Source organism: Rhinolophus sinicus, linkage group LG04, assembly GCF_036562045.2.
Source record: "Rhinolophus sinicus isolate RSC01 linkage group LG04, ASM3656204v1, whole genome shotgun sequence".
In the NCBI taxonomy this organism is placed as follows: Eukaryota; Metazoa; Chordata; class Mammalia; order Chiroptera; family Rhinolophidae; genus Rhinolophus; species Rhinolophus sinicus.
Window position 1 is genome coordinate 89,785,456 of NC_133754.1, and position 23,241 is coordinate 89,808,696.

Consider the following 23,241-nt stretch of genomic DNA (forward strand, 5'->3'; position numbering starts at 1 on the left):
GAGGTGTGATCTTTGAACCTCACAATGAGATACAAGTGGGGAGCAAGATTAACCGACCATGCATGGTAAAATATTGCCAAAGTGAAAACAGAAAGCTACACAGGGTAATTCAGAACCCTTATCTTCGTAATAAAGCAAATTTGTTGGAGGCCTTCTCAGGTAATGAGGCTACAATGTGAGACAAGAAAAGGCCAAAGGGATGATTTGTACATTTTATGCTATTGAATGTAATCCTCTCTATAGTTCTTCTTCCTCCCACCCTCCTCTCCTATTAAAAACTCAGCAAAATTCCAAAGATAAGCAACTAGTTAAAAGGGAGAGAATAAACGCTTGGCCTTCTCTTTTAGAATGATATTAGCATCCTATTTATACTAAGTGAGAACAAAAGGATAATGAAGTTCTTTGTGTAATGTTTCTTAATGAACTTAATTATCCTTAGAAGACAGATAAAGGATAAAGCACAGTCTGTCTTAATTGCATAGAAAATAAGCCTAGGGTAAATAATTTCTGAAACAATGGGGCATTTCAGGGACTTATGAGTTTTAATAAAGCTAAAGGGGTGGAATTAAATACAACTTATAAAGAAATGTGTTGAGTATTTTCTCCCCCAAGGAACCATGGTAAAGTATTCATGCGGCTCCATGAAAGTCACTTCCTTTTATTGACACTGGCCTTTTTCACCTGCCTACTAACTCTTCCTTTTGCATGTTCTACATTAGAATGGTTTTAAGGTTTCCAAGTTTTTTGTTTTTTTAATACACTGCTTTGTAAAGCATTTTTTAGTAAATTCAAGTACCTTAGCTACATATTAAACCTCAAATGTCTGAAGATAACTGGAAAAAGGCATTTTTCCTAGAATCACACATAATCAAAATATAGATTCCTTAGATGGAGTAATTGGCCTACTAACTACATCGTCAAAGAGTATAATGTTTCAAACTCTACAACCACAAAATCTCAGCAAATTCTCTCAACAAGGGAAGACCTGATGATACATCATCGCCTACTCACTCTACCTGTCTCTTCTAGCTCCCCTGGTCAAGAAGCTCCATTTAATGGTATAACATTGAGCGATTTGGGGGAATCTAATAGACTATGAATGAAGTAACAAATGTGCTAAATGAGCTTTTTTATAACCACTTTCAGAAGCTCTAGTGTAGGAAGTCTGTTATCTTACAAATAATTAAACTTTAACCCAATGATCTGAAAAAGAGTTTCAGGAAACAAATATTGCTATATAAATTATGGCTACTCATAAATGCATTTCCTTGGAGTAAACTGCTAAAATGCAATGTACATTTGATTCCTGAAATTTATGCATGCACAACTCTTTCCTTAATTACTCTGTAATTTAAAAACAAATATATTTATAAAAAATGCCTCAAGGATATTTGCACATCACTTAGTCATTTCATAACATTTATTAAGCATTCAAGAATATTCCAGATAATATGGGGGTGTGGGAGGAGGGGAAAGAGATAGGAACCCTACTTCTGAGACAGTTACAAAATATAAAGATGCAGAAAAACAGCTAATATTTATATACTACTTGGAGGATTTCAAATTGCTTTCACAAACATTATCACATATTTCCAGGCAGGGCGGTTAATGCCTTTTATCAGAGAGGCGTTCAATGAATGCAGCAGATATATCTAGAAGCATAGAAGGAAAAAAAATCACAAACGGATCATGAACTTTACCTCTGTGGCAGATAATCGTTTATCTCCATTATCACTTCCAACGCCTGAGTCAGAATCCTTCTTGCTGGGATAGATGCCATCGATATTGAATTCATTTAGAAAAAATTAAAAATCACAAAGTTCACAAGATACATCAATTTATATTCAAACAATGACTTTGCCATACAAATTTTTATTATTATCGTAAGGCAACAAATGAGCCCAGCCCCATAGTAAAGAATATTAAGGCAAGGCCCTAATGAAAACCAGATACTTGTACTGTCTAAATAGAGTACAAAATAAATTCTTTGTGTTCAGTTTCATGGATTTACACTCTAACCAAGCAGCCTGCTTTTAGAAACAGTTAATAATTTTCTTATTTTCCTGATTCTAGCATAAAAGAAAAGCAAAAACGATGTAATTGTTTTTACCTCTTATATTCTGAAACGTTGGTAACTTTCAATAATTCTGTAAACTTTAATCTGACTAAATAGATTTGATGGTATGTTTAAAAAAAATAATGAATACATATTTTAAGGATTATATAAAGGTACCATTAAGGTAGACTGAGATTTTAAGTCATCAGTTCAGTTTTTAAGTAAAAAGTTAAGGGAAGTTTCTGCAGTGAAGACATCTCAAAAACAATCTGTGTTTCTATAAGTGGATTCAGTGTGGGAATTTTGTTCTCTGAAATTCAAGGCCAGATTTATGCCATAAAAAGGCCAAGGACCTGTGAAAGGATTCTAACACTTCCATTCTAAACAGGAAATGCCAAAACTATGCATACTGCATTTTTAAAAGACAATTAAAAAAATAAAGCCTGCAGTTTTTCTTAACAATGTTCCAGAAGCATATTAAAAAGTTAATAATTAAAAAAGGCATGTCTGAGCTTGATGTTGCTGTTTTAACTGATAAGTAAAAATGCCTATATTTATATTATAGATGTTATTTATAAGGATATATATATATAAGGATATATAATATAAGGATATATATATATATATATATAATATAAATACACATGAGTGTGCACATACATGCACACACATAGAGGACTAAAGAAGGACTGATTATTGATTAGGAGAGAGTAGATAAGATTCAAGAGATGTCAAAATATTATCAACAGGATCAATTTTCTCCTTACTCCAAAAGTCTGAAACTCTGAGTTAGAAATCTGCATTGGTTAAGTGGAGCAAAGGGATTTTTGGAGTTAGTTACCTGGAACAGCTTGGCCTAGACAAATTCTAAACAGGGGCTTTGAGGCAGTGCAGTCACACTCACCTGTCTTCCACCTGCTGGTGTAATTGCGGCCTCTCCATTGTGTGGAGGTAAAGGGAATCAGTTGTCTTAATCTGACATGCTTGTATGCTCAGATACTTGAATATGTGCACTTTGCCCTTTGTGCAAATCTATGGGGAAATTGATAATATGTATTTTTTTAATGGCAAAACAAAATATAAACACTTGACAACTCTATATATTTCAATGTTTGCATTTTCATTTTAAGTAATACTTCAACGATGCACACCAAATGTGATCTATCCAAAACGTGTAAGAATTTAGGCAGTCAAGTCCTCCAAATTCCACTTTGAATAGAAAACCATACTCAAGCAATTTTTGGTGTTTCTTGCACTAAAATGCAAAATTCTAACAAATGTGTTTAAGCACACATAATGTAAAAAGTATAGAAGTCAGATAACTGACCTGTTAACGTTCCAATTCTGGAAGCATATATGCTTCATTTTTTTCTCACATAGTTTAATATTTGAACTTGAATCTTGTCTCTACATAATTAATAATCATATTTCAAAATGTTTAAGCTCCATTTTCCAGCTAACATTAAAGTAAGGAATATATTACTCTTTTTTGTAAGCCATACACTCCATGAAAACATTTCAAATAATAAAATAATCAAGTATGGGATTGCGGTGATTAAAAGAGTGAGCCAAATGCTGGTAAGTGGACTTGATGTAGCAGAAGACAACTTACTGTAGTCAGAGTCACCCAAGGTTTCATCTTTTTGGAGATTATGACTGCTTACAATTATGTCTAATGCAACATTAAATCAGCAGAATATGAAAAAACTGGCTGTGTTGAGAGTTGCCTGAGCCCTAGTGATACCATATCCCATATACATTTGCCAGACCCTCACCTGTGCCGGAGGAGACTGCAAAGGGTTATTCTCAAGTAGTAATACTTGCAGCTGCTTCATCTCTCTAAAACAAATGGGAATCACGAGCACTTTATTGCAGGAAAAGTCAAACTTTACCAAGGGAAGATCTACTAGTTCTAAAAAAAACAGGAAAAAAAGAAAGAAAAACAAAAAACTCAGAAAGCAACAAGATTAAATAGCCAGACATTCAAAAATTTACTTTCTGTTTATCAGGAAAAATGTCATTAGCATAATATTAAAGCAAGTTGTACATCAGGGATATAAAGTATATATATATATATATATATATATAATATTTTATCAAAGGGAAGGGGAAATCTTCCATTGGGAGCCCAATAAATTTAAAATGTTGTTAGTGCTGATAAGAGCTGGAAATACTTGACATTTGCAATATCCACTGTTTAAAAAGGTTTTTGTATTTTTTTAACCCCAGCAAAACAATCACATTAGCCACACCACACAGAACCCATTTATGTTTTAACTTTAAAATGTCTCCAAGCAGTACCTGCTAGTATATAAATAATACGTTAATTACAGAATATTCTTCTCTATTTAATGTATCTGGGCTGGCATAACTTCAGAACTAGTTTCAAGAAATATGTTCATGGTGCTTTAACTTCACTTTAAAAAACAAATGCTATCTACTTCAGAATTTTGCAGCGGACCTTGTAATCCTGATTTGATAGGGTTTTATTCTACTGCTTTTAAAATGTCTTCTGTAGCTCCACAAACAAGACAGAACATTATATTTAGCTTAAAATCCCCACCCAATGGCACAGTAAACACTCAGTAATTTCAAGTATTCCAATCAACATTGGCAGCTGCAAGAAACGAAGTCAAATATATTCCATAGAGCAAAGAGGCTGACCCACTTAGTGACGTGGACAAACCACTGAGATCTCTATGAGAGAGACTCAGGAGGGTTCATTGCTGACCGGGCCTCACCACATTCGTTATGGGACCTGGTGAAGAGTGAAATGCGGTGCTTTTGAATATTCAGGGAGTTCCAAAGCAGGAGGGACAGGAACTATAAAAGAGGAACCAGAGACCAATGCAGTGCCCTGGAGTAAGAATTAACACTATTCCTCCTCTCCCCTTGCGAGACTCAAGGGTTTTCACATCATTCAGCAGTACTTCTTCAAGTCCCACCAACAGTGAGTCACCTAGCAACCAGTATCTCTTCTCCAGCATTCAACTCACTCTGGGCTGTAAGGGACTTTCCTTCTTTCATACTTCAGTGAACTACGTACTTTGTATTAAAGGAAGGAGTCATGGAACTGAAATGCTAGAAAGAAGACAAAAGAGCATGAACTCCGCAGGTCCCAAACTCAGGCAGCTGGGTTAGAGAAACTCAGGAAGTATATTTTTCAAATCACCCTGAGTAATTCAATGCTCAAACCCAGCACTCCCTAATCGGATAGGTGATTTGCCTTGGGATACACTAGTCCTGGTGATTGCCTTGAGGTAAGGGCTTTGGGTGGCAAGAGGTGGAGGACAGAGGCAGCAGGTAAACCGGGAGGACAGCTTGGAATCCAGGAAGTCAAAGGAAAAGGGAAAGTAAAACCCTTGCACACATCTGTAGTTTGTTTCTAAAATGGGTAAGAATTAGGGGGATTATATATAAAGGAGTACCTCCTTGCTGTAACCTCCAGTAATATTAATCTTTCTCTTTGATGCTTAGCTTTACTCACAAAAGTTAGTATAGCAAATCAGTGGCAAATTTTAACTGGACTATGAATCTTCAGGAATTCTTTGCCACTTAAGAAGAAGACTTCTTAAAGCAAAACTGGAGAGCTAAATTCTTGAAAGACAGCAGAAGGCCGGGGGTGGGGTGGGGGGTGGGGGAGGAACAATTACAGGTAGATAAAATAAGGAATGACTTTTATAAGGACTATCCCTTTCAGTGTCAGCTTGGAACACAATGACCATCTTCGTTTAGGAAAACTAGAACCTGACAATTTCACAAGAAAATGGGGTAGATAATAACTCCAGGCCAAACAAAGAAGGTCAAAAGAAACAGCAGAAAAAGGGAGTAAGGAAAAACAAAAGTCTCATTTCTGTCTGTTGCAAAGAGGGACAATGAATGGCTACATGAATCCTCTGTCCATTTTGGTCCTGGAAAGAACAAAATACAGTCTCCTCATTGCAGCAGATGTAGTAAAACCACCACAAAATCGATATGGGTAATTAGGACATAAACTTTTTTCTTCCCTTCCTCAAATTGAAAGCATATGAGGAGGGGTACTCAAGGAGAAAAAAAACAAGTAAGTAAATATGGAAAGTCTTTAAATTCACTGCCTGAAACCATTATCAGTGCTCTTTTGTTAACAGAGTTCTCCAGAGTGAAGCAAAAAGAAACTTGATATTCAGGAAATTATTTTTTTTTTAAAGATTTTCCAGTAAACTGATGTTTTAGCTTTGACTATATTTTAAAATATTGAACCTGAATAAACATAATTATGGACAGTATAGAAATTTGTAACTGATCTTTTTAGGGAAAGGAATGTTTTTAAGGTAAGAAGGTAAGGAGTGGTGAGAGAAACAAAAAACTTTATTTTGTAGATGCACTTTCTTTCTATACGTTTCTAAACTACTACAGGAAACTGTAAAATGATTAAATTAACTTTTCCTTTTGAAAATGAGAATTCAATTATCTGTGATGATTTCTCAGTGATTAACATGAGAGCTTAAATTTAAATAAAAGTTTTCTTCCATGCTATGAAAGGTTATATGCTTATAAATTTGCTGTTTCAGGTGTTAAAAAGTGATTAGACATTTATATAACTTAGAAAATGATCACTCCAATAAAACTAGTACCCATATGACACCATACATAATATTACAATATTATTATTGACTATACTCCTTATGCTATACTTTACATCCCCATGAATATTTTGAAACTACCAATTTATAACTCTTAATCCCTTCCCTTTTTTCACCCAACCCTCCAACTTCCCTCCCATCTGGCAATGATCAAAATGTTCTCTGTATACCTATGAGCTTGTTTTTTCTTTTGTTTGTTTCCTTATTTTGTTCTATAGGTTTCACATATAAGTGAAATCATATGGCATTTGTATTTCTCTGTCTGACTTACTCCATGCAGCACAATACCCTTTCGGTCCATGCTCGTTGTTGTAGATGACAAGACATCATTCTTTTTTATGCTGAGTAATATTCCATTGCATATATGTACCACCTCTTTTTTATCCTTTAATCCATTGATGGACACCCAGATTGTCTCCACATCTTGGCCATTGTAAGCAATGTAAATATGGGGGCACACGTCCCCTCGAAGTTATGTTTTGGGTTTCTTCAGATAAATACTAGAAGTGGGATTACTGGGTTCTTCTTTGTCTTTTGTTATAGCCTTTGTTTTAAAGTCTATTTTGTCTGGTATAAGTATTGCTATTCCAGATTTTTCAGTTTGTTTCCATTTTCATGAAATATCTTTTTCCATCCCTTTACTTTTAGCCTGTGTCTGTCTTTTGTTCTGAAGTGAGTCTCTTGTAGGCATCATATGTAAGGGTCTTGTTTTCTTTTCTTTTTTTTTTTTAATTAAAGTTTATTGGGGTGACAATTGTTAGTAATGTTGCACAGATTTCAGGTGTACAATTCTGTATTACATCATCTATAAATCACATTGTGTATTCACCACCCAGAGTCAGTTCTCCTTCCAGCACCATATATTTGATCCCCTTTACCCTCATCTACCACGCCTTTACCCCCTTACCCTCTGATAATGGGTCTTGGTTTCTTATCCATTCAACTACCCTATATCTTTTGATTAGAGCATTTAATCCATTTATTGATGGCTATGTAGTTATTGCCATTTTCTTTTTCATATTTTTAATCTTTTTTTTTCCTTCTTCCTCTTAAAAAAGCCCCTTTAACATTTCTTGTTAACATTCTTGATGGTGATGAACTCCCTTAGTTTTTTCTTGTCTGAGACGCTCTCTATCTGTCCTTTGATTCTAAATGACAGCTTTACTGGGTAGAATAATCTTGGTTGTAGGTCCTTGCTTTTCATCACTTTGAAAGCTCTTCATCACTTTGAATATTTCGTGCCAATCCCTCTGGCCTGCAGTTTCTGTTGAGAAATCAGCTGACAGTCTTATGGGACCTCCCTTGTAGGTGACCAACTGCTTTTCTCTTGCTATTTTTAAGATTCTCTTTGTCTTTAACCTTTGGCATTTTAATTATGATGTGTCTTGGTATGGGCCTCTTTCGGTTCATCTTGTTTGGGACCCTCTGTGCTTCTTGGACTTGTTTGTCTATTTCCTTCACCAGGTTAGTAAAATTTTCCCTCATTTCTTCAGATAGGTTTTCAATTTCTTGTTCTCTCTCTTCTCCTTCTGGTACCCCTATGATGCAAATGTTGTTACACTAGATGTTTTCCCAGAGGTCCCTTAAACTATCTTCATTTGTTGGATTCTTTTTTCTTTTTGCTGTTCTGATTGGGTGTTTTCTGCTATTTCATCCTCCAAATCACTGATTCGATCCTCTCCTTCATCTAATCTACTGTTGATTCCCTCTAATGTATTCTTCATTTCAATTATTGTAGTCTTCATTTCTGACTGGTTCTTTTTTATGCTTTCTATCTCCGTGTTTATGTTTCCTATCTCTTTGTTGAAATTCTCACTGACATCATTGCATCCTTATAACCAGTGTTTTGAACTCTGTCTGGTAGATTGCTTATCTTCATTTTGTTTAGTTATTTTTCAGAGCTTTGTTCTTTCCTTTCATTTGGGACTTTTTTTTTTTTCGTCTCCCCATTTTGACTGCCTTCCTGCATTTGTTTCTATGTATTAGTTAGAGCTGTTATGTATCCCAGTCTCAGTAGAGAAGCCTTATGTAGTCCTGTGGGGCCCAGTGGCAGTTTCCCTGGTCACCTGAGCTGGGTAATCCAGGTGTGTCCCTTCTGTGGGTTGTATGTGCCCTATTGCAGTTGAGCCTTGGTTGCTGTTTGCACATCAATAGGAGGGATTGACCCTCAGGCTGATCAGTTGTGAGGACTGGCTATGACTACAGTGGAGGAGCAGTTGTGTAGGGGTTGACCCTATAGCACAGAATTCGCTTTAGCAGGGCTCTGGAGCCTGCCCAAGCTGTCCTTTGGGTGTGTCATTTGTGGAGGTGGTTGGTATGGTCTGAAGCTGGCCAGTGGGTTTGTTGGTTCTGGGGCCTCTTGGGAGGGACTCTGTTATAGGCCAAGGTCAGCCACTGCCTGTGCCCTGCCCGGGGTCAGTTGGTATGAGGTACAAAGTAATCTGCAGATGGTTGCCACTTGTACTGCACTTAGAAGTGCCTAGGGGAGGCTAAGCTGGGAACCGAGGCTGGCTACCATTAGTTCTGGGCTTAGGGCTGCTTAGCAAGAGGTACGGGCCATGCTGCTTGTTTCAGGTCTGTCAACCTTTGACAAATTTTAGGAAAGTCTGTAGCATAAGCCAAGACAGGCATTTGTATAGAAAAGCCACTGGAAGTGGCTTGGGTGGACCCGCAAGTTGAGTGGGGCAGGGTCTCAGGGAATCAGGGTGAATGTATGATGTTAGTGAGGTTGATGGAGACTCAGATATGGCAGCCACCTGTGTGTGTACGCTGGGAGTTGAGAGGGCCCAACAAAGAAACAACGGCTTCCACCAGCTCCTCCATCTTAAAGAAAGCTGCTCCTCCAGCCCTTTCAACTCAGCTCCTCCCCATGTCCCTAGCGCTTTCAAGCTGCTGCCCCAGAGCTAGAGCTCAGAGCAAGTGAGTCCGTCAGTGAGTAAGTCTGCAGGCAGGTCCTTTAAGAGGATGGCCTAGGACTATTGCTGGGGAGCCCACTGTGGGCCTGGGACCCCTCATCCCTCTGTGGGGAACCTCCAGAGCTGAGACAGCCCTCCTGATTCTCAACTGCCACATCAGGTGTGGGAACAGCCTATTCTGCTCTCTGCCCCTCCTACCAGTGTCTACCTGGCTTCTTCTGTACATCCTTAGTTGTAGGACTTCTGTTCAACTAGATTTCAGGTGATTCTCAATGATGGTTATTCTGCAGTTTAGTTGTAATTTTGATGTGGTTGTGGGAGGAAGCTAGCACAGCATTTACTTTGCAGTTTTGACTGGTAAATTTACTGTTATTAAGAGTTTTCCCTTTGTACTTGCTCAAACCAAGAAAAATAATTTCAAACACTGAAAAACGGGATTGCACAATGACAAAATGAAAAATCAATATTTTGATACCAAGTCATCTCAAGTAATAAAGTAAGTCTTTATGCTGAGATGATTTCTAATTCTGCTTCTTTAAAATCCTAGACAGTATGAGAAATGTGAAGATTGCAGATGCTTAAACCTTCCATCTATAAAGCACATTACATTTTATAAAATTCTTTCCCTTTCATGAGCATCATTTTCTTGCCTCAACTAATGAAGCATTTTAAGCCAAAAATCAAGAAGCAGCAACAGAGTAATAAAAATCAGGCAGCTCTCAAATACCAGCATTAACGTCAGATTAACCAAATGTTAACTGTTTCCAAATATATGTTTTTGCTCTGAGTTAGTTATATTTTAAAATACATGTTTGAAATCAAATTATGCCTAGTGTACTTAAATGAAAACGATGGAAATCAATGTGATCTTTGAAAACCAGAGGATGGGTGGAGAAAGCTTTCAGTGTTATGCTCATCAACTCATTCCTGATTCAGATCCAAACAAAAATTCCAAAATATGAAATTCAGGTCCACTATCATCTACAAGGCTGATTGTCAAAGTTCTTAATGGTACAACATTTCTAAATAAATATATCTTTTTACTTGAACCCCAACACAGTGTATCAGAGGGACTCTGTGGAAGCAGTCAGCTGCAGGGAAGGCTTGGCCCGAGTCTGGCTCCAAACCAGGGCTTTCGGAGGGGACTCAGTGCTCCTGCTGCTTCAGTGGCACTTCATCCCAGTGCTGAGGCCCTGGAACCATCATTGCTTCCAGGCTTTGAGAAATTCACCAAAACTACCACTGACATTAGTCCAAATATCACCCAGTAGGAGCAGTGCCCACCACTGAAAAACAGGTTTTTGACATAGGGGTTTCCAACCAGGGCTCCCATATCCCCCAAACTAGAAGCCCTGACAGGCCGATCTGCAGGACCAAGCATGTCAACTAAACTGTAGGCATTATGCTCCAAAAACAATTCTTGTTTCCTCCTGTTATGAATTGAATTCTGTGCCCCCAAATTCATGTGTTGGAGTCCTAACCCCCAGAACTTCAGAATTTGACTGTATTTGGAGGTAGGGTCTTTAAAGGGGTAACTGCCATAAAATGAGGTCATTAGGGTGGTCCCTAATCCAATATGACTGGTGTCCTTCTAAGAAGAGATTATTACAGAAACACAGAGCGAAGATGACATGAAGACGCAAGGAGAAGACGGCCATCTATCAGCCAAGGAGAGGGGCCTCAGAAGAAATGAAACTGGTTGACACCTTAACCTCAGACTTCAGCCTCCCAAACTGTGAGAAAATAAATTTCTGTTGTTTAAGCCACTCAGTCTGTAATATTTTGTTATGGGAACATGAGCAAACTAATACACACACACACACACACACACACACACACACACACACACAGTCTTGTACAGAGGAATGTTTTCTTGCTGTGCCCCTTGACTAAAATTATAACTTGAATATAACTTTTCTGTTGCCTGCACGTGAAATTCAAATTATAATTAACATTAGTAGGCATATACAAACACGACCTGATCTACTGCTTCACAAAAGCAAACAAAGAAACAAAAGTCTCTCATTTTACTCATTTTTTCCTTCTTTCTTTTGTACCTTGTGGTAAAACTTTAAGGTAATTTCTTCTGACATTCAGTTCTCGTAGAGATTTCAATTGACCTATCTGCTGGGGCAAGGCTGTGATCTCGTTGCAGCTGACATCCTAAATCAAAAACAAAGAGAGAAATAATAAATGCCCTTTTCCAGGAAATCAAGCACATCATGTGAAATCTCCTTAAGGAATTTCAATATGAGGACAATTACACAGGTAGACTTTCATATTGGTCTCTGGGTTCCTAGCCAAGTAAGGCTTAGCACAGAGAAGAAAAGGAAAGTTCAATGATTTAAACGTTCTCTGAGGAGAGGAAAAAGGAAAAAAGGAGGGCGTTGGTAGCATTTAGTAGTTACTTTGCCAGCCTGTTGGCCTACAGTTTTCATATGCTTCAATCTTATTTAATTCTCACAGGAAACCCATGAGGCAGTATGCCTAGCCTAATGTTTACAGATCAAAAAAAGTGAGGCTCAGAAAAGTTCAAGTGCAGAGTTAACACTCGGAATGAATTATGAGCCCACTGTTCAGCCACTATCCCATGGAACCTCTAAATAGATGAGAGCACATCCTACCTTACCAAACGCTCACATTTTACAGTGAAAAAGTGTGAGTATCAATGCATTGTTTGGATGCACTATTTATTTGAAATGGAGTTATTATTGGAGGGCTAGAAAACTTGCACCTGAACACCTTTACATGCATTTTATAAGCATGATTGTGGGGTGTGTAGACTGTGTTTTTGCTTTGGAAGGCTAATAGTCTATTAATCGTCCATTGGAACCACCTTTTGACATATGCAAAATGGAGGCCATTTTTAATCTTATGTATTCTTTTCTCCCCTGATCCCACTCTTCCTCTTCGCTCTGGTAGCTGTGCCCAGCTCTTCACCCCCCTCACCTCAGCTACTCCTTTAGTCTAGACCAGCATTCTCTCTCAGGTAGACACTTTAAGACTCGCCGGATTGGTTTCCACGCATCATTCTCTGAGTGAAAATTTACACAGTGTCATTCTCCAGCTTAAACATTTGCAACAGCTCCGCAGGAACTACAGGGTAAAGTTCCAAAAATCTGTAGCAAGTCCAGCTCTACGATTCAGGTCTATTTCTCCGGTGCCATCTCTCTGAGTTACCTCCCTTGCCTCCCATACTCAAACCATGTTATTGCTGCTTGCAGTTCCCAGTGTGTGCCAAGTTGTTCCCCAATCCCAAAACTTGTTCAGGCTCTTTCCCTGTCTGGTATGTCATTCCCCAGTATTGTCCTTTTGCCCCACATAATTCAAGCCTTGCCTTTTCCCTAAAACCTTTCCAAAGGCTTCCGCCACCTCTCCCGCTCCAATCTAACACCCGGGGAGAACTGACCTCTTTTCCTTTGTGGTCCTACAGATAGATAGTCTGTTACTGTATTCATCTACTCAGACGTTTCCCTTCTCCTATAAGCCTGTGAGATCCTAGATGGAAGAGACCGTATCTTCTTCACTCTGTTCTCCAGGTGCCGAGCAGAATGCCAGGTATAAAGAACAGATCGACAAATGTTGGATGAAATTTCTAAAGCCCATTGCTGTTGATGCTCCACAACACTGCAGTTTATTCAGTCTCATGGCTGGGACCACAGGATGTGCAAAATCTCTTGCAGGTCCTTCTTGATATAGCAGAACCACAGATGTATTTGGGTTATGAATGATTCCAATGAAATCAAGTCCTTAAATATTCCACATCACTGCTTAACCTGCAAAACTTCCCTCTTTCACTCCCCCTTTTAAAAGGCAGCAGAGCCCTATTTCAGAAATCGGTTTCACATTCACTCAGATAAGACAAACTCACCATTGACCAATCCCTCTGACCCGGGAGCTATACAGAACACAGTGGGTTTCTGCACTCTAATCTCATCTCATCTAAACATCCTCAGGTGACCTGCCAATCTGTCAAGGTCATGAGGATATTAAATGAATATCACTTGGTGAAAAGGAATAATATCACTCCTGCCAAAGGGAATGAAGCCGCAATCTATAAAGGCTGAGGGCACACCATGCAATCAGCCCGCTGTTCTCTTTTGTACTCAGCTGTCTGACTAGGGGTGTGGGTGGGGTGTGGCATGTGGTGGGATAAGATCGTTAGGTGTTCAATGGCATCACCCCCAAGATGGCTGTTGCTGCATCACTCCTGGCCCAGAAAAGTCACACAAAATTTTATGAAAAACATCCCTAGTGTTTAAAGAGGAAAAAACCCACAAGCACATCTTGCAGAACCATAAAAGTGTAAGGAAGTAATTACAAAATTAGAAGGTCCAGAGATTTGTTCAGTCACTTTCCTCTCACTGAGTCAGTAAATTACTCTACCTTTCTGAATATTCTTCCATATATGATAAATGAAAAGTGAATGCCTTTTTCCCCTGAATTTCTATGGCATTTGATCAGTCACAGAAGAAAACCAAATCCTTTCAATGAAAGCTTCATCTTTCTTTGCCTTAACCAAGTTATAAATAAGCAAAAGGTACCATTCCATTGTATTTTAAAAAGAGCCCTCACACAAATGGTACACAGGTAAGCCCTAGAAATATATAAAATGAAATCATTCTATTGGACTCCCAAAGTCACACTGGTGATGATGGGAGGGCGGGTCGTGGGGGAAGAACTAGTGGGAATTATTTTCCATCTCTAGAGAGAATTTATGTTACTGAAAACTAAAATAAGTTTTTATAAGTCTGTGAGTGGAAGCATGAGAAAGTCCCTTTTGCAGTTCATGGGAATCATAGATTTTCAATGTGACACTGACAATTTTAAGAAGTTTCAAGGACATACATTTTAAAAACATCCTTCTCTTAAAAAAAAGGAGAGAGAAGCAAAATGATAACAGATATATTTAGGCAGCATATTCACAGAATGAAATCTCGTGAGATGTTTATCCCATTTTTTCACGTGCACTATATTCATCTTGTACTTTATTCATTACCATCTAGTTAGCCAGAATTGAGGGCATGCTGTTTCTCTAAATATAAGGTAATTTTTCCAACATATATTTCTAACATAATGGCTTTCTCAAAGATCAACTCCCCTCAGCTATATTTAAATGCTAATTTACCAGTAGGGAAAATGACTACCCAATTTACTTTTTCTTTTCTTTTTTTTAAAGAACTTCACATAGTGATAAAAACAAGTTTTTCCTTCTTGACTTACAAGACCGGACATCTGTAGCCAATTAGAAACACAAAATCCAATTGTCCATTCACATTTTGAAAGGTCTATGGTGAAGGTCAAATTATTTTAGTAGGGGCAGCCCAGTGGCTCAGGCAGTTGGAGTGCTGTCCTCCTCATCACCGGTTCGATTCCCCCATGGGCCAGGGAGCTGCGTCCTCCACAACTAGACTGAGAACAACAGCTTGAATCAGAGTTGGAGGGGGAAGAAATATGTTTTAAAAAACACGTGACTTTAATAATACTCTGCACTGCTGTCAGTTACTTCCTGTCCTGCCAAAATAAGGAAAAAAGGGCCAGACAGATCTAGTATACAAGTGAGATAAGGACTTTTCTCTATTACATAATCAATATTGTATAAAACTGCGCAAAACTATCCCCTCCCAGTGATTGAACTTGCCAAATTTAAGAGGTCATGAATTTCAAGACAAAAATAAAATCCCTTAGGTAATTATGGCTTAATTAGCTAGGAATGAGGAGGAGGAAAGAGAAGATAATAGTCTAGATGCTTTGGGATAAGATATTTCCGTTTAGAAAATGTAAAAGCAATATTCCTAGAATGGCCTGGTTCTCTGGAACATGTCTGGCTATGGTTATCCCAAGATAAGATAGGGCTTTTTTTTTAAGTTCACTAAAGAAAAAAAGATTTGGGAAAATACATAAAAAACAAAACACTAATGCCTCATACTTGTGCAATTAATTAGAATTTACCAAGGTATGAATTCTAGATTCATTCTTAGAATAGTCAAGTGAATTCCTTCTTAATTATCTATTAGCCCTAAGCTTTGTCATAGAGAAAAGAAATTATTCCAAGCTTCAGTGAAATCAAACTACCACATTATTTAGTGTTATAATATTACAAATATACAGGTAGAATCATCATAAACATGTCAAAAATATTTACTAATTCCATTCTTTTTGACACAGAAATAAACCTAATTACTATACAATAACATAAATACTCAAACTTAAATTTCTATGGACCACCAGTTCAATTTTGTTATTTAGATAAAAAACAAAATAGAGAAGTTTAACTATGACTTATTTTCCACTGGTTTAATCAACATGCTTTTAAGTAACCAGAAGAAAAACTTTAGAAGTTAAGATGCTCATTTCATTAGAGCCTTTCTGGCAATAAAAGAAGTCTCTAGAAGTGTTAAATGCCCATTGGAGATTAATACATTTTTGTTTACTAAGTGCTAGTTGTTAATTTACCTTTAGAATGCAAAAATGATAAGGATTTAAACAGAGTAAATTCTTGGATTATTAATAGGTAATGCCAAGTAATGCTCACTTTCAGAAAATAATGTTGTGAAAATGACTAGAAGTGCTTTTTAAGGTGTGACCTCTAATGAAAACCAACATAAATACTGTGTCAAGATTATCTCTGTTAGAGATTTCCATTGAGGCCAGGTCACACTGTGGAACTGCATGTGGTATTCCCATGAGCTGCCTTGCTCTGACTCTCAGGTTTTAAAAAACAGTGTGGTTATACTATTACTTAAGTTGTTATTTTTGTAATAAATATATCTCTTTTTTAATGGAAGGAAACACAGATATTCGGACAGGAAATGTAAACTATTACCATTGGGTTCCCATCACGTGACCATGCCCTTCTTTTGGAAATGTCTTTTGTATGAATTACTGTGTAACTTTAGGTAAATGTCTTAACCTCTCTGTGCCTATGTAAAAAGAAGAGGTGAGTTTAAATAATTCTAAATTCCTTCCAACATTAGGAAAATCACTTCAAAAATAATGAACAGGCTTTGGTTGAAACATATGTACTTGACTTAGGGGTAATGTCAATTTTGATTTCTTAGAAATCTAAAACTCAATGCCTGTAGTCAGGTATTGAGAAAAATCAGTATGTTCATTGAAACTCCCAACTTTTTCAAGCAAGCTCTAGCATGACAGATCATTATCTCTCAAGACTTACTGAGTGTCTCTTTCCAGTATAAAACTCTACCTCACACCCTTCCACACACCCACAAACACATGCCCCTCCCCACTGCTCTTCCTAAAAAAGGCAGAAATTGAAGCAACAGAAGGATCTTGAACAAGTCATGGGTTTCCAATTGTCCCACAGAAACCAGAGAGGTTAGGAGGCATCTCCAGAAACTACAAATGGATGAATAATAATAGCAGACACATGAATTTGTGTCTCCACTGCCTACCTCAGAGATTGGAATGCTACGCATAAAAATAATAAAGAACAGATTTTTCCTCAGAAGCTGCTCAATAAATCCTGTGTCTATGATTAGCCCTTGAATTCAAACTCTCCACACCACCAAATATTGCATGAAAACAGAATAAAAAATAGCCAGGACCCAGTCTAGTCAGGACCAGAAAATGTACCTTACAATCAGTTATTACTTCAGTCAGGCCCTGTGAACTTTTTGGTTGTAAAAGCAAGTTTCTGAATCAATGATATTGAGTTTTCATACATGCAGGCGAGAGCTGGAAGACACGATTTGCACACACTGCATGATTTGGGAGAAGGTAGAACTGAGAAAAACCAAACAAGAAATAGACCACCTCTGCACCCCAGAATGTCAGCATGCACAGAAAACCAATGAGAAAATTCCTAAACCTTTGGCAAATGCCCTGTAATATTCTCGAATTTATTGTGTTCTAACTTGGTGTATGTCTTCATAGCTGTCTATAATTATAACATATGAATGACTTCATGCATCATCTCTTACCAAATATTTACCATACCTTAGCCTTCAGGCATGATTTGACCGCAAAAGAACCATGTTTCCAATATGTTAACATGGTTTTAGTGAGTAAAATGAGTTAGTCAACACAAGAGAAGGCCGCTGACCTTCCTTCCTGGCTGTGGTTCCTCGGTGAGGACACTTTCAGGCAGACACTGCCCATTTGTTCCACACCCTGTTTTTGTAACATATCTGATTCCCTTTCAGCTGTTCACAGCCTGCCACAACTTTAATGGGAAAATCACGACAAGTTGAACCCAGGAACACCAAGAAAGAAGTCATGGCTGCTCTCCATGAGAGGCTTATAATCTCCACGAGGACCCAATGAGCACAGCTGCACTGTGCTGTGGAAAAGGGAATGGACTTCAAGCAGGCATTCCTGGTTTTCCCCTCAGCTTCTCCATTGTGTAGCCCCACAGCTTTGCATAAGTAATTCCGAAACTCAAACGTCTGGAAAAGGTACATATGATACCCACCTCATTGGGTTAATGTCAAGATTATATGAAATCACACGTCACGTACCTAGCAGAATACATAGAATGTAGTAGGTGCTCAGTAAATGGCAGTGCTTTATCTCTTCCCATTAGAGAAAGCACACACAGATACACAGATTTACAAAGTAGTATGTCCAAAAGGCTACAACTCTGAGGGAACAAGGGGTACAGAAGTAACTCAAAGTGGCCAAGAAGGTCAGAAAGTTTTAGATCATTCCCATTAGAAATGACTCTGGAGGGGCCAGCTCCACAGAGCTAAGATTACATAAATTCTCCTGGCCTCTTGTGGATTCAAGAAAAGGACATCTCAGTAGTGCTTTTAAATGGCTTCTTCACGGAAGGAGGAACAACCGCTGTTCAATATTCGCTGCACAACCTAAATGGCGGGACAAGCCCATCACTGAATGGCACTGCTTTTTGTTTTAAGATTCTTAGATAATTGTGATACGTTTAAGAAGGTAAGATATTTTTTTTTCCAATTCCAATTTATCTCAAAAATTAGAAAGGACAATTCCTTTCTTGTAGATGGCTAAAGTGTTTTTGTGTTTATGTCTGTGTTTGCTTTTAAGCAAATGGTGACTCTGGAATGCTCCAGAAATAAATAGAGTTTACTTAAATAAACAGAGTTTACAACTCAATTTAGGATACTCTGATTCTAATGTGAAAAAATTAAGAATATTTCTTCCAGAATACTTAAACAATGCTGAGCCTAATAAGTTGAGAGATTTGATCAGCATTTAGGTGACCTAAGGTATTCTGAATGCTTGGGGAGCTCCCGTATTTTTTAACAAGATGGTTACTGTGTAACCATAAAACAGAAGCCTCCCAAAGCAATTCTAGACTTACTTAGGGTCTCCTGAGAATTTTTTTCCAATTGATAGCTAAAAATTCTCTGACATGGTTACTATAATAACACTACTATTTTTAAGGAAAAAGATGAAAGATAAATAAGAACGGATGGAAACTAATCTTTTTTTAGTCTGTGACCTTAAGGAAGGTCACTTACCCTTTGTGGTGAAATAATGGCAACTTATTGAATTTTTGCCAACTTCACAAGTGAATCTTTTTCAGGCTTGCTTAGACATGGGTGTCAGCAGAATGGAAAGAATGCAGGCCACCCCATCCAGTAGGGTGGCCACATGTGGCTACTGAGCACGAGAAATGTGTCCGGTCCAACCTGAGATGCACTGTCAGTGTCAATACACACTGCATATCAAAGACTTAGTACAAAATAGAATATAAAATATCTCATTAATTTGTTATTATATACATGTTGACATAATAATAGGCTGTCTTGGGTTAAAATATATTATTAAAATTAATTTCATTTGAGTATATGTTTTTCAGTGTAGCTACTAATTTAAAATTACATTTGCTGCTTGCATTATCTTTCCATTGGACAGTGCTGGGTGAGGATGTTTCAATTTAAGTAACAAGTTAGCTATGCCAGGGTGACGGTTGGGATATTGCTTGCTCATGGTTGCTTGCTCATCATTTCTCTGCATTGGGGTTTGTCATTTGTAACATGTCAAGGCTTTGGATTAAATGCCTTATAAAAGGCATTTAGGCCTTTTACATAGGGATGGCCCTAACATTCTAGAACTTAAGGATTCAGTAGTTACTGTAGTGGAGAAAAGCCACATGGCTTAGATAATGACAGTGCTGTAACTGAGAGGCAGTACAGCTTTTGTTAGAGTTCGGCCCCAGACAGGGTGCTTAAGAAAAGCTCAGGGCCTTGTGTACAGCCACCCAGCAGCTCGTGTGTCCCAAGGCTGGAGACAGCACTGTCCTACTTCTCCCGCCAGCCCGGCAGCTGACAAGGGTATTTGAGGAAAGCCCTGCTCTGGTGTGGGGCTGGCTCCAGGCCTCGGCACCTGTGCTACCTATTAACAGATGAGCTGGTCCACAGTTTAGCAGCACAGCTGATGGATGGCACGCCGTAGGCTTAAGCCCAGGGCGCAGTGGGACAGAAACACATTCTGGCTGCCGAAAGGCTCCAGAAGACTGACCTCACCCGGGTTCCACCCAGGCACAGGAGCCCAAGCAGTGGAAAAAAACAACTTGTAATTCATACTGTGTTTGCAAGGCCCAACGCAAACTCTAGCAAACCTGAATTTTGTGAATTATCAGATTCCTTAATGAAGCATATAACTATCAGTTTCATCCAAAACATTCTTATTCTGTATTTGTTTGTTTTCTGGAACCAGTCAAAATGGTACCTGCTCACTGAACTTGGACTCCAAGATAGAGTCCTCTCAACCCAGCATAGTACTTGGGCATCCTAAATGTCTGTCCCAAGCCACGTTCATGGCCCACTTTCCACCATTTGATGGCAGCATTCAGCAAATCTTTTCAGGTGCCTATCATGTGCCAGGCACTGGAATGCAACAGCAAGTAAGATATAGTTTCTGTCCTTAAGCAGTTTCCAAGGTGTGGAAGGGACTGACATGGAGATCACCACATAAGATGACAAACGTGACTCTGGAAATTTGATGACAAGTATAGGGTGCTTGCTGTCGGAGCACCTAACTCAGGCTGGGAGGATCTGCGAAGGCTTTTCAGAGGAAATGAGATCTAACTTGGCTATGAACTGACCAAGAGAGGAGGAAGAAGGAACACTCCATGTAGAAAGAGTGATTTGCTCAAAAGGGCACAAGTGAAAATGAACAAGGTGCATCCCTAGAAAGCTGGACCTTAAGAGGGTGAAGCAGCCAGGAGAAAGAGGTGAACCTGAAGGGGAAAGCCGGGGCCACACCGCGGGGTCCCTGAAGGCCCTGTGAAGGAGCTGATGTGATGGTCTGAGCATAAGGCCGTGACTAGGAGAATGGAGTGCCCAGCCCCGTTCCACCTAGCCTCAGCAGCATCCCACCTAGCCTCAGCAGCGTCCCACCTAGCCTCAGCAACATGCCACCTAGCCTCAGCAGCATCCCACCTAGCCTCAGCAGCGTCCCACCTAGCCTCAGCAGCGTCCCACCTAACCTCAGCAGCGTCCCACCTACCCTCAGCAGTGTCCCACTGAGCCTCAGCAGCGTCCCACCTACCCTCAGCAGCGTCCCACCTACCCTCAGCAGCGTCCCACTGAGCCTCAGCAGCGTCCCACCTACCCTCAGCAGCGTCCCACCTAGCCTCAGCAGCGTCCCACCGAGCCTCAGCAGCGTCCCACCGAGCCTCAGCAGCGTCCCACCGAGCCTCAGCAGCGTCCCACCTAGCCTCAGCAGCATCCCACCTAGCCTCAGCAGCGTCCCACCTTGCCTCAGCAGCATGCCATCCAGCCTCAGCAGCATCCCACCTAGCCTCAGCAGCATCCCACCTAGCCTCAGCAGCGTCCCACCTAGCCTCAGCAGCGTCCCACCTAGCCTCAGCAGCGTCCCACCTAGCCTCAGCAGCATGCCATCCAGCCTCAGCAGCATCCCACCTAGCCTCAGCAGCGTCCCACCTAGCCTCAGCAGCGTGCCACCTAGCCTCAGCAGCGTGCCACCTACCCTCAGCAGCATCCCACCTAGCCTCAGCAGCATGCCATCCAGCCTCAGCAGCGTCCCACCTAGCCTCAGCAGCGTCCCACCTAGCCTCAGCAGCGTCCCACCTAGCCTCAGCAGCGTCCCACCTAGCCTCAGCAGCATGCCATCCAGCCTCAGCAGCATCCCACCTAGCCTCAGCAGCGTCCCACCTAGCCTCAGCAGCGTCCCACCTAGCCTCAGCAGCGTCCCACCTAGCCTCAACAGCATGCCATTCAGCCTCAGCAGCATCCCACCTAGCCTCAGCAGCATGCCACCTAGCCTCAGCAGCGTTAAACTGCTTCCTTCCCACTCCCCCAGCATGCCATGTAGTCTTGGGCTGTCTTGTCTTGGTACAAATTATCCCTTTTCTCTTGAAGGCCTTCCTGTCCATGCCTTCTTTTTTCCATCTAGGAAACCCCACACAGACTGATGTGAGCAGCCTGTCAAAGGTCTCTTCCCTTACAACCTTTCCCAGCCCCAAGACTGAATCAATCGTCCCCCACCCCGTGAACATACTTCTTGGGCATTGCTGCCTGAGTCAGGATAGGACATCGGATTCAGATCTTGCCTCTCGCTTAGAAGCCAGGTCTGAGAATTGCTAGTAGGTCCCTGCTAAGTGTGTTAGCTGGGAGGACATTTAAACTCAGGATCTGTAGGTGAGGTAACTTCTCCATTGTATGCAGAAGCAGAGGAAGCTCAGAAAAACAAACCAGTGGCTTGGTTGTTGACAACTTTCCAATGTCTTATTCTAGTCACATGGTCCTGATACTGAGTGATGTGCAGACCCCTACATCTGTATAACCAATCCCAACTCTTGGTATGAGATAGTTGCAATGGGTTTCAGATACTGCTATTATATAAGTCCCGAAAAGGCACTTTTTATGGCCCTAATGCTTTTATATAGCAATTACTCGTTTCTGTACTAAAGTCAAAGTTGATACATATGTGACATGGGTGCTGTCACTCTTCTAGCCAATTCTCACTACAGACGTGACTAAGTGATCACAGAACTCGACCTAGGCCTCACAAGCCTTCACTGTGGTGCTCCAAGTAATGCTGGAGAACTTAACTGGAGTTGCCACACAAGAGACAAATTACTGGCCATCAATGGTCTAGACTAGCATCCACGTGAAGCATGGACCTGTGTCATTTTCACAGCTGTAATCACAATATTTAGCTCTGTATTTGACACAAGGTCACTATGAAATAATGCTTGCCTGAAAGACAAATCATGACTATTATGTATTGACCTGATTGCTCATTCTTACCACTACGTTCACTCATTTTAGCTCTATGGAAGTGGATTCACTCTTTCCCATTTTAAGAAACAAGGCGATTAAATCAGTAGTGACAGAACTGAAATGCAGCAGTGCATCTCAGACTCAGGCACACACTCACAACCCATCTCTGTCCATCTATAACTTGTTCTTCTTTTTTCATCCCTGGGGATATGGTCACATTTTAAAGTTACATTAATTTGGGGCATGGTTACTCAAATACTTCTAGAATCAGAGCACCCTGTTCTTTCTGTCGTGTGACTTAATTCATAAAGTGGGGCCTACTAACTTATTTGTAGGCTATTTTTCCAGTGTATCCATAATTTATTATAAACTTATAGCCAATATGAAAAAACAACAACAACAACAAAAAACACGATCTAACTACCGTATGATAACCTGTAAACCTCAGGAGCTGTAAA

General features: G+C 39.8%; 1 protein-coding gene across 7 annotated transcripts in view; it reads right to left on the bottom strand.

Moving 5' to 3' along the window:
* LRCH1 (leucine rich repeats and calponin homology domain containing 1) overlaps nucleotides 1–23,241 on the bottom strand; it is a 202,725-nt gene that overhangs the window by 52,376 nt on the left and 127,108 nt on the right. For all 7 annotated transcript variants that reach the window (XM_019753555.2, XM_019753552.2, XM_019753554.2 and 4 more), the window contains exons 4-7: nucleotides 11,651–11,756; nucleotides 3,832–3,968; nucleotides 2,961–3,088; nucleotides 1,701–1,764 (exon numbers count right to left, since the gene is read on the bottom strand). In XM_019753555.2, coding sequence (XP_019609114.1) covers nucleotides 1,701–1,764; nucleotides 2,961–3,088; nucleotides 3,832–3,968; nucleotides 11,651–11,756 — 435 coding nt within the window. The remainder of the gene's footprint in view (nucleotides 1–1,700; nucleotides 1,765–2,960; nucleotides 3,089–3,831; nucleotides 3,969–11,650; nucleotides 11,757–23,241) is intronic.